The sequence below is a fragment of the Lampetra planeri genome, chromosome 27 (genome assembly GCF_965212315.1).
Source record: "Lampetra planeri chromosome 27, kcLamPlan1.2.h2, whole genome shotgun sequence".
In the NCBI taxonomy this organism is placed as follows: Eukaryota; Metazoa; Chordata; class Hyperoartia; order Petromyzontiformes; family Petromyzontidae; genus Lampetra; species Lampetra planeri.
The window spans coordinates 3,039,565-3,056,656 of NC_136133.1; the positions used below are offsets into that span (position 1 = coordinate 3,039,565).

Consider the following 17,092-nt stretch of genomic DNA (forward strand, 5'->3'; position numbering starts at 1 on the left):
ACGGCCAACACCCAGTGACGAATATATGAACCGGTGCTGGTCCTCCCCTAGGTCGACTCGGCCTCAAATGAGTACCTGGTGCGGTGCGTGTAACATCGCCACTGGGGAGACAAAGGCGGCCGGGCGTGATGCTGGCCACGCACCCCCTCGTGTGCAGTGCCAGCCTTCATAGGTGCTCGTTAACAGCACTTGCCCTCTTAAGGCTATACGGGGGATCTTGGCCTTTGTATGGGTGTGTAGTGTTGGCCACCGACCCCATCACGTGCTGTGCCGGCCTTCAACGGTGCTGCTCGCAAACAGGAATTTTCCCAAACAGCCTGTTGTTTGGGGGCAATGTGGGGGATCTTTTGGCGATGGTGGTTGATGGCAGCGACCGTGATGACGACGACGATGTTGAAATCGGGGAAGCTCTCACCATGCGAAGAGCTTTGGCAAACGACTCCATCGCCACCGCCTCCTTGCCGGGAGTCTTGGCCGCCTCGATCGACACCACGTTGGCCATGAGCATCTCGGAGCAACCTGCGCCGCCGCACGCAACCACGCAGAGCGGGGGGGTGGGGGGGCGGGCACCCTCGTATTTAATAACGATATTTAATAACGACAACAACAACGATGTCACCTTGTAACGTGACACCGCTGCTGCTGCAGTGTTTGCTCATCGAGAGAGGAGCCACAGACGAGGAGCGGGATTGGTAGCAGCCACGCAGCGAGGAGCCGGTACTACCAGCAATTGCCCGAGCTCTGCGTTCCTCTATATATATTAACGTGTTATCGGCCAATTAAAACCCGTGCGTGCGACGGGGAAACACTCTATCCCACACAGACTGCAGAAGTGGGAGTCAACATTTTTGCTGACCCGCCAGGGAGAAGGCTCCTCCTTGCCACCCCACGGGAAGGGAATTTCGCGACATCTGTGCGGTAATCCACCAACCCTCGTGATCTACACATTTAAAAGCACTGCTTTGGCCAGTGGAAATAATCAACCAGGCAGGGTGTTGACTGTAATGTTAGCCGACTCTCTGTGTTGTATTTCATTATATTTCTAAGTTTACTACGTTTGTTTTCTCTTTCATTCATACCTGATGATGATTGCTCGTGTTGCAATCGAAACGTCGCGCGCAATTATTTAATTTATTATTTTCTCTTTATACGTGACTTTACCGAAAGAACCGAAGATAAATGAAAACCCCCAACGCTGTTCCGGATACTGCAGAGATGAACACACGGACAGATTGACACGACGCGGTGAGAAAGACACACAGACACACGGACAAACATAATTTTACCCGGGCAGAGCAATTACGTAGCCAGCCAGTCGGTTCTCCAATCATCGTTGGCACCCATCAGCCAGTGTACACTTTGCACGAACGCTTTCCCCAAAGCCGACACAAACCCGCAGCAGACAGCCGTGCACACATGCAGTGAACACGTTCTGCCACTGGATGGCGACAGACAAGCGAACGAGCGGTTTGAAAGGTCTACAATGCTCCTGCGTGTGCACATGTATGAGTGTCTGTATGCGTGTCTGTCTGCTTGGAGAGGTGGCAGCCTCGGTTAGCACGCAGCGCTACAGAAACCCGGCGCGACCCGAGTTCGACCACCGCTCACGGCCAATGCCGGCGGACGATTATCCGAACCGGTCCTGGTTCTCCCCCTAGATTGACTCGGCCTCAAATGAATACCTGGTGCGGTGTGTAAACATCGTCACTTGGGAGGCAAAGGTGGGCAGGCGTGGTGCTGGCCACCCACCCCCTTGTATGCCGTGCCGGCCTTCTTAGACGCTCGCTAATGGCACTTGCCCCAAGAGCCTGTTAAAGGCTATAGGGGGGATCTTTGTCTTGTGTATGTGTACAGAGGCCATTATTATCGCATGAATAACACATTCATAACCTGGTCGGCTATTTCGATTTAAAGCTTTCGTGACTGCAGGGATTCATCTTCTTGGTTCTTTCGGTAAAGTCACGTAGAAGGGAAATAATAAAATAATACAAATATAACATAATAAATTCAGACTGTCTTTCCGACAGACCTGTTCTTCACCTGAGGACGGCTGCTTGCGTTGTGGCCGAAACGTCGTGAGAATATTTTATTATGTTTTATTTTTATTATTTAATAATTTCCCTTCTACGTGACTTTACCGAAAGAACCAAGAAGATGGTCGGCTATTGTGCAGTGTGTATTGGCGGTGATAAAGGAACGTAAACATTTCTGATTTTGGATTTGCTCGATATTAATGGGCGATATCACTAGACTGTTATGTATGCCATGTGAAGAAGGGCCATTGCGCTAAACATCACCGACCATAAACTCTTTCACTTCAAGGCCAACGCGCTATTGACTAAAGCGTTAATGACTGTCGGATGTGAGGACAATGAACATTACACGTCACCCGGTGCCACGCGCGATGCCACTTACACCAGTGACGTCACTTCCTGTGGCACTACATCCACGACACACAAATGACCGTGACGGCACGCAAGCGACGTCACTTACGGCGAGCTCACTTATTGGGATGAATCCGAGACGAAACATTCTCAGATCAAATTTCGATTTAAAGCTTTCGTGACTGCAGGGATCCTCAGGTGAGGACGGCTGCTTGTGTTGTGGCCGAAACGTCGTGAGAATTGTATTTTATTTTTATTATTTTATTACTTCCCTTCTACGTGACTTTACCGAAAGAACCAAGAAGATTTTCAGATGACCCAACATTTCACATCGAGGCCCAATTTTCTGATTTTGCAGTCTAGTCCAAAAACGGGGAGCATATCCCTCTTTGTATATTCGTCGAATATACGTCTGCGTAACACCGTGCGCATTACAAACTGCATTGCCAGCATCATAAATTACATCTTTGATCCAGGAATGCGTCGCCGAGTCTCAAGACTCCCCGCTTTTTGAGGAGGGTGCTGCCACGTGCGGAGAGAACTCGGGACAAACGACCCAACACGAGCACGACGATCAAATCCTTGCAGCAACGCCTCCTTCGAGGGTAGCGCGCAACCAACGGACTTGACACCCCAATTTAAATGAACAGAACGTTTTGGATTTGCCACCTTCATGAAAGGTAATAAAAAAAAGTGGCACCAAGGCGTTTGAAACTAGGGCCCCGTGTTCTACATATAAAATAAATAGAGATGAAAAAACACGAAATGCGTGTATTCGTTAAAACGCGGCGCGTATACTCGGCCAGGTGATGAATTAACAAAAAAAACCGGTAAAAATTTAATTGGCATTGTGTGTGTGGGGAAACCAAAGTAGGGCACGCGAAAAAAAATAATCTTGCTGCTTTAATTACCGCCGCGTAACACATTCGTTTGAATAACGGGGCCATTTATTTCGGGATCTCATTTGGCACGATCTGTCGACACGTTCCCAAGGACGTCACGTGTCGTGCCATTAAAAAAATACTAAAATCCGTGACGGCTCCCGCAGCCAACCGGGGTTCGAATCCGGGTTTGGGCCACTGCCTGCAATCCAAGCCGCTGTTTCTCGAGGGTAAGCGAGTTGAAGTTGTCGGCCCGGTCAACGGTGACTGCACAGCTATTTAAGGCCAGAACAATGTAACGGGCTTTGGCCGAAACATCTCGAAGCTGAAGGATTACAACACAAATGTAACAACTGGGACCACACGCAGCAGCAGCAGCAGCAGCAGCGTCACCCCTCCGCTATCGCGAAGCACTCGGGCAGGACCCTCCTGAGGAGGAGCCATCAGCCTTCGCGAAGCCCTCCCCGGGTCGAGGCATGTCACGGGTTAGGGGTGCGTCACCTCCGCCGTAGACCGTCTTGGTGTCCTTCACCATCTGGTAGAGCACGCAGAGCGCGTCGTGCAGCGAGCGCTCCGCCTCGTCCAGGATCTGCTGGGTGGCACCACGCAGCACGACGGTGCACGCCTCCCCTACTCGCCAAGACACCGCACGCACGGGGGGGGGGGGGAGGGGCGGTGGTGGTGGTGGGTGAGCACTGCACTACTCGCACACACACGCACAGACCTAAGAAAGTGGTGCACGCCTCCCCTACTCGCCGAGACACCGCACGCACGGGGGGGGGGGGGGGGGGGGCGGTGGTGGTGGGTGAGCACTGCACTACTCGCACACACACGCACAGACCTAAGAAAGTGGTGCACGCCTCCCCTACTCGCCGAGACACCGCACGCACGCACGGGGGGGGGGGGGGGGGGCGGTGGTGGGTGAGCACTGCACTACTCGCACACACACGCACAGACCTAAGAAAGTGGTGCACGTGAGCATTGCCCGACTCTCCTACGTACACAAATGTACCACCGCCAAATCGCCACTGCCACCACCGGTGAACATACATCATCACCGCACCACCACCGCGACATCGCTACCACCTCAATATTATCATCGGCACCGTCGCATTTCTACCAACATCACCGCGGCCATATTGGTACCACACCCCCACCGCCACATTAGCACCACGCCCCCACCATTACCACCACATTAGCACCGCACCATCGCCATATTGGCACCACACCCACACATGCCTCACCCATCTGCACGCCGGAGAAGTGGAGCAGCTTGTCCTCTCCGATCATCACCTCCTCGATGAGTTTGCACTCGCCCAGCTTCACCAACTCGGGGTGGTCGAACGTGCTGCAGATCTCTCCTCCTGCGGACAGCGGACAGCACTCGCGATTAGAACTGGGCTTCCGGAGTAGTTGAGTCCTTGTGAGTGGAGCTGGGCTATCAGGCAAAGTCCCATCGGTGAGCTCCTCCGGCAGACAAGGCTGCGTTGGCTGGGTCATGTAGCCCGCATGCCCAGCCACCGCATGCCTAAACAGCTTTTGTTCGGGCGGATCGAGGGGGCTAAATGGGCGCGACACGGGCTAGAGAAGAGATGGAGTGACGTGGTACAGGAGAACGTGGAGCTGAGTAGACTTGCCGATCACTGGTACCAGCGGTGTCAAGATCGGCCTCTGTGGAGGAGGCTCGTGAAGGACGCTACTGCGCAGCTGGAGGCAGTCGCCCTCCAACAACAACGGAGGGCGGAGGAGCGACGCTCACAACAACGAGCGGAGCGCCGGGTGGTTGAGGCCTTGTGAGTGGAGCTGGGCTGGCGGAGTAGTTGAGTCCTTGTAAAGGTCAAACACTCTCGACGGCCAAACTGGATGGGACCGTCTTTTTAAGCCATCCTCGGTTAAATACGGCCAGGGTGGCTCACAATTGGAAGGTTGCGAGTTCAATTAATGGTTGGGGGAGTGTTAAGTGGTTCACTCGGCCCTTCAGCCCTCCGTTCTGAGGTCGACGAAAAGTGGAATTTCCACCGCTGGCTGCTCAGGGCTCGAAATAGGTGCCGAGTGGCGCCTTGAATGCCGATTCGCGGGCAAAGTCACCGTGACTCTTTGAAAGTAATTTGGCGAGCCGGTTAAACAACGGCAAACCTGGCGCGTGGCCGTTGGCGCTGGCGTCCGGCGCGTGGGCAAGGTGACCCGGCACGACGACGCGACACTCCGGACTCGGGCGAGCGCCAACAGCGACCGTGAGCTTTAGTGAAACGCGTCGCTCCGCGTGGCAGCCAGACGCTCGATCCCTCCCCCCCCCCTGCCCATCGCACTCCCCCCACCTCCCCACCACTGTCGACCCCCCACAACACCACCCCCCTAACACACCCCCCCCCCCCCCCCACCGCACAACCACCCCCCACAAGGGGAGAGGGTCAGACGCGCACCTTACGTAACGCCACAGCACGCACGGAAAAACACCGCCACTTATTTTGCGTTTGCCGTCCGGCTTTCAGAGTACAAGGCGCAGCCCTGCAATTGCCCGCGCAAAGCGCCACCGCTATGCGAATGATAAAAAAACGCTCTTTTTATCAGTCAAAATTAAGCTGCTGCTGCTGAAATGAGCATTGAGGCATCGTGCGCTTTTCCTGTCCACAGCCGTGAGCACAGCGGTGGAAATTCCACATTTGAGTCTCCCCATCGACCTAACCGCTGCTATTTTATCAACCCACAGACGGGCGACTGACCGAGTCAACCAGGACTCGGATCCTCAAACTTCCTATCACGAGCCGCTCTTCACTCGCTCGCTCGCTCATTTACCCGCGCACTCTCCCGCCGGGTCACGCTGGACCCGTGAACAACCGATCGGCTCTGTAGACAAAACAAAAAAAAAATACCCCCGACGCACACAAAACGCTTTCGCTCGGTTGCACGGCAACGCAAGCCACCGCCGCCCGCCCGCCCTATCCGCACCGCCGCCGACGACGAGCGTTTGAAACTTTTTATCGCGGGGACATCTCCGCCTGAAAAACCGTCCCTCGACGGGCCTGACATTTGGCTTCAAGGGCGCGTGACTCTCGCACGCCGTCGTATCCGCGCGGAATACAGAACGGCTCGCGCCCAGCGCCACAACAAAGACAAAGGTCCCCCGCGTAGCCTGCACACGCTGTGGAGGGAGGGGGGGGGGGTGGTTGCAAGCGCTGTTCGCGAGCAGGCAAGAGAGAGGGGGGAAATCTCGAGAGGATACTCTTCCACAGCTGGATGAAGGCCTTCCCGGCATCGCCAAGACGCCGTGTACAGGAGAGCAAACAACCGGCACCACCGTGGCAATGTGGAATTTCCACCACTGCCTTAAAGTCACGTACGGAGTTTGGGCACCTCCTCCTATCGGGGAGCCACCGTACCACCGATTGGCTCCTGCCCCACCACGACGGACGAGAGGAACGCTCCCCGCTTAGACGCAAAGGGGCTTTACCTGTGACGAGAGCCAGCCGTTCCACACCCTCGAAGTCTGCGTGCTCAATGGCCATGACCCCTGCGTCGGCGAACAGCTGCTCGGGGTAGTTGTAGATGAGTTGCCTGGAGGAAGGGAAACACAAGCCGCGGGGTGTAAATAAAGAAAAACAAATCGGACGATTAAAAATAATCTAACGCCTCGAGTTTCTAACAACATCTCCGTCACTATGTTAGCACCACAACCACCACATTAGCACCACATCTCCACCACCACCACCACATTAGCACCACACCCCCTTCACCACCACCACATTAGCACCGCACCCCCACCACCACCACATTAGCACCACACCCCCACCACCACCACATGAGCACCACACCCCCACCACCACCACATTAGCACCACACCCCCTTCACCACCACCACATTAGCACCACACCGCCACCATCACCACCACCACATTAGCACCACACCCCCTTCACCACCACCACCCCCATCACCACCACCACATTAGCACCACACCGCCACCATCACCACCACCACATTAGCACCACACCCCCTTCACCACCACCACATTAGTACCACACCCCCACCACCACCACCACCACATTAGCACCACACCCCCATCACCACCACCACCCCCATCACCACCACCACATTAGCACCACACCCCCTTCACCACCACCACATTAGTACCACACCCCCACCACCACCACCACCACATTAGCACCACACCCCCATCACCACCACCACCCCCATCACCACCACCACATTAGCACCACACCACCACCATCACCACCACATAAGCACCACACCGCCACCATCACCACATTAGCACCACACCCCCATCACCACCACCACATTAGCACCACACCGCCACCATCACCACCACCCCAACGCCGACTCTGTTGCGAGTGGCTGCTGCGGGCCGCTGCCAACGTAACTAGCTGGCTAACTGGGTAAAAGGGATTTTTGGTGTAAAAAACCAAAACCATTGCATTGAGACGGCGGAAGAAGAAGCTCGGGAGACGTTTGACGAGCGACGGTGACACTGCAAATACAGACGACTCGGCACTTTTAAGATCGCTCCAACTTCAGAGTTTGTGCTCCTGTAGAAGTAATTATTTCGCCAGAATATTTGTTGAATCCTAGAGAATATATAACAAACAAAAAAGCTCACAATACAATGCCTTGTCTGTACGTTCAACTTCTTTCGCACAGTACGAAAGACAACCGTGCTAACCGGAGGTGCGGTCTTGGCATTCTATGACGACATAAAAAAGCAAATTCCTCAGTCCTCCGAGTAGCGGAGGTCGGCGAGAGGACCGCGACCCTGACCAGCTGCCATCTCTCGCAGTCTCGTGACGACACAATCCGCCCGACACCGGCTCCATCTCTGCGGCGGACGCGCCCCTCTCCTTTGGCCGCGACTCCACGTAACAAAATCGACCGCCGGCCATCACCGCTAGCCCTTCTCCATGACGCACCTCGCCCTCGAACAAACTTGCGTTCCACCAGCAGCAGCGGTGTGAGCAAGCGATTGCAGGGCTGCGCCTTTACCGTTCGCGGCATTGGTTAAGGAGCACGCGATTAAAATAAAATAAATCCATGAAACGGAAAATATAAATATCTACGTAATAGGCGACATTGTGGACAACGGTCCTATTTTATATTCGCGTGCTATGGCGCAAGTGTGCTGTGAAGAAGGGACATTTCCCGAAACGTCACCGATTAGACATTCGTTCCGTTGACGGCAACAGTGTTCCTGAAGAAATGCGTCGAGTTTGAATTTTTGTGTCGAGCGCCGGCAACGTGCATCTATCCGCACTCGTCCGCACATTGACTACGCGCGCATCCGCTCTTGCACATCCACTGCGTCCCACCCCGCACCCGCCCCACACTAGTTTCCATATTTCCATCAGAACGCTCCCAACGGGATTTGCTGCGGAAGGAAGTGAGTGGATGGGCGGGCGGGCGGCAGGGAATCGTTTTTAAATAATCTACATCACGTCGCGGCTCCGTGCCTTAAGAGGCTCGCGCTCTGGACGCTGGGGTTGCTGGAGCGGAAAATGAAAGAGCCTCCCCCCAACCCCCCCCCTCCTCCTCGTCCCACTGGCACCGTGGGACACTGTACGCGAGCGCCGGCCTTGCAGACTCTGCACAAGGCCGGCTCGGCAAGCGCCCGGATTGCATTTGGGCGAGTTGCGATTTGTGAGATGTGAGATTTCTGAACTTGCAGCGACCGGGTTCTTTCGTTCTTCCGTTTTGTGGTTTTGGGTGTCCAGCACGCTCACGGGTGCAATCACGGGAGAGAGGTGGGGGGGGGACGCGTGGATTAGAGAACACGCGAAGGCTCGCGACACCATTCCTCTAACTGGTCATTGAGAACGGTAAAGGGGGCTTGGGATTAGGCGGGACGCGTCACGGCCACGAGGGACGATGGAGCGACGGCTGTCGAGACCGAGAACGGAGCGGCGGCCAAGGAACGGAACGCGTCCGAGGGGACGCCCACCGCGGAGGAGACGGAGAGGTTAAAATCACTATGAGACATCTCCTTTACCAGTGGCAAAATATAGTAATAGGTTTTTACCCTTTCAACTGGTACAAACTGCTTGTGTTGTGGTTATTGCAAACATGATGCCTTGTATAAAGGTGTCAGTTTTTGTACCAGTTGAAAGGGTAAAAACCTGCTACTATATTTTGCCACTGGTAAAGGAGGTCTCGTAGTGTAAATGCTTACCCCGAGCTCTCAATACTCTGATAGTGCATTGTCTTTGAGTTGTACGCCTTTTGGCGTCATCTGGTCCAACACCAATGGAGACTAGGCTCTAAGAAAAGCTGTCTCGGGTGTGGACCAATCAACTTCAAGGACAGTGCATATCATTATCATAATTGTTTCCTTTTGTTTGCATATTGACTGCTTGTGTTGTGGTTATTGCAAACATGATGCCTTGTATAAAGGTGTCAGTTTTTGTACCAGTTGAACGGGTGAAAATCAGTTTGTGTGCAGGCGCTGGGTGGACGCTTCGATCTCAGGATTGCGAGAGTTGGCGGCGGAATTGGGGAGAACTTCACATCAAACAGTGGACTGATCGTGGCCGACGATCTTCGGTGCGATGGGCACACACGGCGTCACCGCGGGACGTTGCTCTGGTATCACTCATTACCCATCGGCCGTGATATATCCACTGCTGGATGAAGGTCTCCCCCCCCCCCCCCGAGCCACGAGCTGGTGCCGTTATTGTTGTAAGAGCTTTGGGGGGGCAAGCGAGACGATGGGCGGGCAGTACAGAGTGGAGCCGTGCAAGGGAAGAAGCAGAAAGTGAAGTGAGGTGACCAGCATTGTGGTGAGTGATTGGGCGGATGAATGGGTGGGTGAGTGGGTGAATGAGTGGGTGGATGAGTGGGTGGATAGATGAATGGGTGAATGAGTGGGTGAATGAGTGGATGAATGAGTGGGTGGATGAGTGGGTGAATGAGTGGGTGAATGAGTGGATGAATGAGTGGGTGGATGAATGGGTGAAGAATGAGTGGGTGGATGGGTGGGTGGATGAGTGGGTGGATGAATGGGTGAAGAATGAGTGGGTGGATGGGTGGGTGGATGGATGAGTGGGTGAATGAGTGGGTGAATGAGTGGGTGGATGGATGAGTGGGTGAATGAGTGGGTGAATGAGTGGGTGGATGGAAGAGTGGATGGATGAGTGGGTGGTTGGATGAGTGGGTGAATGAGTGGGTGGGTGAATGAGTGGGTGGATGGATGAGTGGGTGAATGAGTGGGTGGATGGATGAATGAGTGAAGAATGAGTGGGTGGGTGGGTGAGTGAATGAGCAGGTGAATGGGTGGGCGAGTGGGAGAGTGTTGTTGCGAGCTGAAGTGTTGTGGTGGTGGTGGTTGAACAGAGGGTGGTGGCTGAGACAGAACTAAAGGTCTGCTGGAGGCCCTGGTTCTCAACGTGGTTGGAATAGTAGCCACGGCAGGAGGGAAGTGCAAGCGGACTGACTTGCACGTGTGGATTTAAAAAAAAAAATATATAAAAAATCACGGGATATGCAACCGGTCAATTAATTCTCCGCCGCACGATATTATATCCATTCGGGCTCCTTAATAATTTAACTGATTCATCGCCTTCACCGTCGGCTCCGAATATTCCCAACGTGAACCATTTATAGTGCGCGCAAAATATTCACGGCGGTGATTCAAAGGCATGAACCACAGAAAGAGCGAGAGAGAGAGCATGACGCAGAGAAACTCAAGCGTTCCAGTCTTCACGATGACGACCTACATTTAAGCCGCGCAGCGTATGTGATACAAGACGCACAATGCAACGGGCTCCGCTAATTTGGCAAACGCAGCGCAGTGTTCCCTGCACAGCACCGAGGAGAGACTTGTTAACTTTAAAGGCTCATTCCCCAATGGTTAGTTCCCTGCACAAACTCGGTCCCAATCCAGTCCCAGATCTATTTCAAGATCGCACTTCACCGTTGTGAAGATCCTCCGTGGACTTGCACGTGCCTCCCCCCCCCTCTCCATCTCACTCTAGCCCCCTCCTACATCTCCCTATTCATCTCAAACTCCCCTCCACGCACTCTCCTCCCTCTCATCTCACTCTCAGAGCGAGAGGGAGAAATCTATCCAGGGGTGCGGGAAACCAGACAAGCGCGAAGGGCAGCTAGAAATGGACACCAGCAATTGCCAAAGGTCTGTGGTCCTACATTGGGGATGTTTGGTCAACTCAACGAACGAATCAGTGATAATTGTTTTATTTTTACCCTTTTATCTGGCAACAAAACTGACACCTTTTTTTACGAGGAGTCATGTTTGCATAGACCACAATACCTGCAGTCATAATGCAAACAAAAAACACAACTCTGATAATGTATGTGCACTGTCCTTGAAGTTGATTGGTCCACACCCGAGACAGCTTTCCTTAGAGCCTAGTCTCACCCTGGTGTTGGACCAGATGACGCCAAAAGGGCATTACGACTGCAGGTATTGTGGTCTATGCAAACATGACTCCTTGTAAAAAAGGTCTCAGTTTTGTTGCCAGATAGAAGGGTAAAAAAAAAAACAATTATCATATTTTTTACTGGCAAATGAGGTTCCAATGGAACGAATCAATGTTTATACACCCGAGACGCAACCCCCCCCCCCCTTGTGAAACAGATCTCACACTCGTGATCCGCCAACCTGTCGCTGCCTCCACAGCGCTGGATTCCGGAACCGCGCTCATGGAATGCATCGACTGGCTCAGCGTTTCAACGCCTTATCTATGGGAGCTCTCCGTCTCTCTCTAGCACGCGCGTGTGTGCGTGCGCGCGTGCGCGTGCACACACGCGGAAACATTTGCACGTTTGAGTTTTCCCGTGAGCAGAGGGAACGGACGTGGAGTGCAGCGCGTGCGTTAGGTGTCGCGGGTGGCGGAGGAAGAGAGACGGCCCTGTAGCTTGCACGGCTAAGCAGCGACACTATGCTTATTTACCCAGGAAAGCCACACTTGAGTGGGAGATTCTTCTTTCATGTGTGCGCCCAGATGTAGAGTCGTTTAGAATCATTTAAACGTCGCATCAATTCACCCGGTGCTTGCATACTTCCGACACATCCAAGTGGATCCTTGACTCTATCTGTAAGGAGTGCGCTGGCTGTTGGAAGCCACTGCGCCACCGCTCTACCCAAATCCGAATTTCACTTAAATAAATCAATAACATGACACTCGCTGCTCGAGTGCTGGCTCCAGGCAGCCGGTCAGTGATAACACGAGAGAGAGAGAGCAACAGCCAAGAGTGCATTATATTAGCTGAAGGGCACGATCCATATTCCCACACGGGGGTTGTGCAAGGGGATTAATGAACGGGTGAGTGATACAGAAAGTAAGGCTAATAACAAGAATGCAGACGGAGGGACACGCAACAGACGGACAGACACTGACACAAGGACGGACAAGGTGGTTAACGGACAGTAAGATGGACAGACAGATCGAATGCATTATCACTTTCAACCTCCGTTGCAAAGCGAAAAAAATCAGATTAGTAATTTGTGGTGGGAGAGGGATGCAGATCCTCGGAATCGCATTGAGACGCACGGAAAGGAACACGCGGATTGCAGAAGGCACTCGGCTTGACGACATCGAACCCAACTGTTAAGCGAGAGCGGGGCTCGTGCGGGGCGCGTCGCTGCGGGAAGCGACGATGGACGAAGGGGCAAGCATTGCGACGGAATGGCAGCAAAGGAATGGAGCGCGTCAGGGAGGACGTCTCCCGGGAGATGGAGGGACGAGCATCAGCTCCTGCGCCTGCGCTTGGGGGATTGCTGCATCGTGGAAGGCGACTGTGGTTTGCGGGCAGCGGGAGGAGGGGGGGGGGGGGCTTAATCCAGCAGTTGATTTGATGACGGCCGACGGCGATGACACACGACGGCAATAAGCGGCCTTGCCTGTTGATGAAGCAGTTGATGCCGTGCTTGAGAATCCGCTCCACCTTGTCCTTCATCTTGTCCTTCTCCGCCAGCTCGATCTCCGCCACCTTGGCGTTGGAGTCCACCCGCACGCGCGAGCCGAAAATCTGCGGGGGCACAAACGCGAGACGGGGAGAGAGGGGGTGTGGGTGGGGGGCGGCAGGGGGGGGGGGGGTGCATGCGGCGCTCGCTTGGACCAAGTCCCGCGACGCAGGCCGGCAGCCTGGTCCCGGCAGTAGGACGGCTCCCACTCGCAATCCACGGGGAGGGATCGCAAAGTCTGTTCGTATGTCTATGTCCAGATGTGTCCATATCTGTCTATGTCCGTCTTGATAACTCATTTCTTTAGAAATGCTTTTTGCGTTCGGTTTGTTGTCCTTCCCCCGCCCGTACCTGCGATGAGCACGCTTGGCTATGTACGGTGCGAAATAAGTTCAATATACAGACGTACAGTTCATCGTACATCTGTCCATCTGTTTGTTTGTCCATCGGCATGCCCATGGTCTGGTCTGGCTGTCTGTCCATTTTCACTCTCTGGCCTACGTGCTGTGAAGAGGACTCATTGCCCACGTCACCTATTATAAACTTCTTTCTTCTCAAGGCCACAGCGTTATTGACGAACGTCTGTAAAACGCGCAGGCTTTCGCGACCAATTTTACCCACAATAAAGTTTTTTTTGGTTTTGTTGGGTTGGATCACGTGAATCTAAATGTGTCGGTTACCCGCCACAGCCAATCAATCGATAAGGTGCGTCACGTAAACAAAGCGTGCCAATTAGTTACTACCCCAGCGCACACGTGTGTGGCTGGAGAGTAAACCCACAACGTTTTACAACTCGAGTACCGTGACGTTTCGCCGGTAATTGCAACCAGCATCATCAGGCGACAGCCACAGTGGCCAGCATCATCAGGCGACAACCTGGCCGCCGATGATGCCGAGCGCTTAAATTTTCCGGCAGCTTTTGTTTTACGGTAGCCGTTTGCGATTGGAAGAAGTCTTGTCACGTGCGGCTTACTTGAACTTGAAACCTCACTCAGTGCTTCCTGAACAGCATTGAATTCGATGAAATACAGGGCGATCCATTTACAGACGCCCCACTACACTAACCGGGATGGAACATTTACAGTTTAAATTGTCGGATTTAAAAGCCTCGATACGACTCCCACCAATCTCAACGCACGCATTAAACCCTTCGGCGCTCTCTCCCCCGTAAAAAAAACGAGGCCACCGCTTGCGCAATATTCAACGGCTGTTCCTAAGGAATTGAAAGTGTGTCATCAGAATCAGTGAGGTATCTATAAATGAATCGTGCTTTTGTTTTTATCATGCCGAGATTAGTTCTCCCGCAAAGGACGCAAGACGCTTTTATAGCCAGCCTGGCAGTCCTACAGACCAATTCTTAACCGAGCGTACTGCCACTTATTTGAACAAAAATCTAATTAATTGGGAGACAAGTAATTACCAGATGAATAAGAAACAATCGTTTCTTTTTTTTTCATTTAATACAAAATATATTTGACCTAAAACTTGCATTCCACTAATTGCCAGTGCTCGCGACACGACTCTCTGCGAATAAGCGCCCGTTTAAGGCCTTTCATCCTATAATTACAAACAAAAGGCTCGTGGTCTCCGTACAATGCGGGCGCGACACACAGCCACCACTCCCAATGCGTCGCTAAGTATTAACCGCATTAACGATTAAACGAGGATTGAATGAATCGGTTGGACGGCTGGATTAGCTGTTTCCGTTCGATAGCGCCGCTGAATATAATAACGGCGCCCGTGCTGCAACAGCGGGGAGATGAACGTTCAACGTGCGAGTGGCTTGTCAACAGCTGGTGTGTTCAAACAAGCCGGCAAAGACGGGCCATTAAGAGGGCCAAAATTCTGGGGTTGGTTTCTGTGACTTACTCAACACAGTTGCTGAGCAAAAGCCCAAATCACGAAGGGTCCAGCAATAAACAGCGCCATGAACGTTGCAATAGCAGAGAGCGTAACGCGCTTCTTGATTTGTGTTGTTCTTATGGGTTTGGGAGGGGGGTGGGGAGACGATGATGGTGGTGGTGGTGGGAGGAGGGAATTCCACAGTGGAGCAGCATGAGAGAAGCAGAGCAGCGTTGCGGCGAGGGAGTCAGTGGGCGAGTGAGTGGATGGGTGATTTTATTTGTGTGTGATTGGTTGAGTGTGTTGTTGTGGCCTACAGTGTGGTGGTTGAACAGTGTGGTTGAGATGAAACAGTCTGGTTGACAGTTGAACACAAGATAAATGTGCAGGAAGCAACACATGCACGGACGGACTGACCGAGATCCCTAGGCTTACAGAGACCCAAAAACTCAAAACGCAATCTCCAATAAAAATTCTATAGGAGACCCAACAGACTTACACACAGACCCCCCCAAAGGCATCAACAGAATAAAATCCGGCTCATTTCCCGATGACGGTTGACGTAGTTTCATTGCTTCCATCATGGGACCTCCCTTTGCCAGTACAAAAATATGAGAATAGATTTTCCCCAGTTGGGCGTTTTAACATCTTAACACCTGTTTTGTTGCAAGAAAAAAATGGGGGAAAAACCTATTCTCACGCGCTGCTTCCAATTGCGGAATCAATTTTGAGAATCATTGTCGAGCCGAAACGGCAACGGCGGGTCGCGTCGCCGTTACAACGCCTGTACACCGCGTGACACTTTCGTTTGCACGGCCGCGTCGGGTGGCGGAGGTCTCTTTTCACGACGCGAGTTTGCCCGGATAATGAACTACGCGGCCGAACCCAATTGTCAATCACGAATCGTAACGTCCGCTGCGACAACCTCGGCGCTCAAGTCAACCGCGCGCGGTGGGGGGGAGGAGGGGGTTGGTACGCGGTGGGGGAACGCCAGAGGTCGCAAACGGGTTTTGATTCCTTACCCTTACCCGTACCCGGCCGCACCAGGGTCGCAAACGGGTACCCGTACCCGGCCGGGTCGGTTACTCACCAGTGACTCACGGCCTTCTCACTCATTGATTGGGGTGAGTCACGTGCGGCTACCCGTACCCGTACCCGGCCGGGTAGCGCGTAGGGTACGGGTATCGGGTACAAGATTGCGACCTCTGAGGAACGCCGCTGGCCTCGCGCACAGCCGTCAAACTTGACGGCTGCGCTATTCAAAATCTCCGGGCGGGAGTCGTCGGACGGCGGCGGGAGAGAGCGCTCACCTTGATTTTGTCGGCGTCCATGGACGTGTTGGCAATGAGGATCTTGGCGTTCTCAATCCTCTTCGGCTGGTTCACGCCGATTTTCTTGTCCAACAGGAAGCCTGAAAGTGCAGCGGGGCGGCGAGATCACAACGTGACGCTGGGCTACGCTACGGACCAGAGAGGAGGCCGCACGGCCCGGGGGTCAGAGATGCTGGGGTGTGAATATCGGGTTTAGAGCCGCCTGTGATGAAACAAAGTGATCCGGCGATGCTGCTGCTGCTGCTGCGTTGGCAGTGGTGCACAATTAACAACTCAACACGCCCGTAAAATAACACTTTGCGTGTGTCCTTGAAAATAATTAAGTATACAATAGGTCAGTGTTCTTCTTTGCAAAGCCCACGGGGCCACTGACGGCCGCAGATGGGGAAACGCCCCTTGAAGGCGGTGTGGCGGCCCTCACACCGGTGATGTCTTATCGGCGAAAGTGGGCCCCTCTCTCTCTGAAAATAAGTGACGAAAACCGTAGCGGGCAAATGGCCCTTGATCACGTCAAACAGAAAGGCCAAAGAGGCAGAGCGGATGCGACGACTGACGTACGTACGTAGAACCAACCGTGCTAACACTGGTCAACACACTTTTTCTGGCACAAGGTATTCCAACGGTTTTAAAACTGGCATCAGTTTTTATCAAATATTGCATGTTCAATCAAAACTGCAGAAGAAAAACATTAAATAAATGTGGATATCTACATAAAATGATATTATAAAC

The 17,092-nt window shown here is 53.3% G+C and overlaps 1 protein-coding gene across 2 annotated transcripts in view; it reads right to left on the reverse strand.

Moving 5' to 3' along the window:
- Positions 1–17,092, reverse strand: part of CCT2 (chaperonin containing TCP1 subunit 2) — a 46,059-nt gene that overhangs the window by 3,294 nt on the left and 25,673 nt on the right. For both annotated transcript variants that reach the window (XM_078607226.1, XM_078607227.1), the window contains exons 8-13: positions 16,343–16,443; positions 13,128–13,255; positions 6,717–6,820; positions 4,510–4,629; positions 3,767–3,895; positions 416–519 (exon numbers count right to left, since the gene is read on the reverse strand). In XM_078607226.1, coding sequence (XP_078463352.1) covers positions 416–519; positions 3,767–3,895; positions 4,510–4,629; positions 6,717–6,820; positions 13,128–13,255; positions 16,343–16,443 — 686 coding nt within the window. The remainder of the gene's footprint in view (positions 1–415; positions 520–3,766; positions 3,896–4,509; positions 4,630–6,716; positions 6,821–13,127; positions 13,256–16,342; positions 16,444–17,092) is intronic.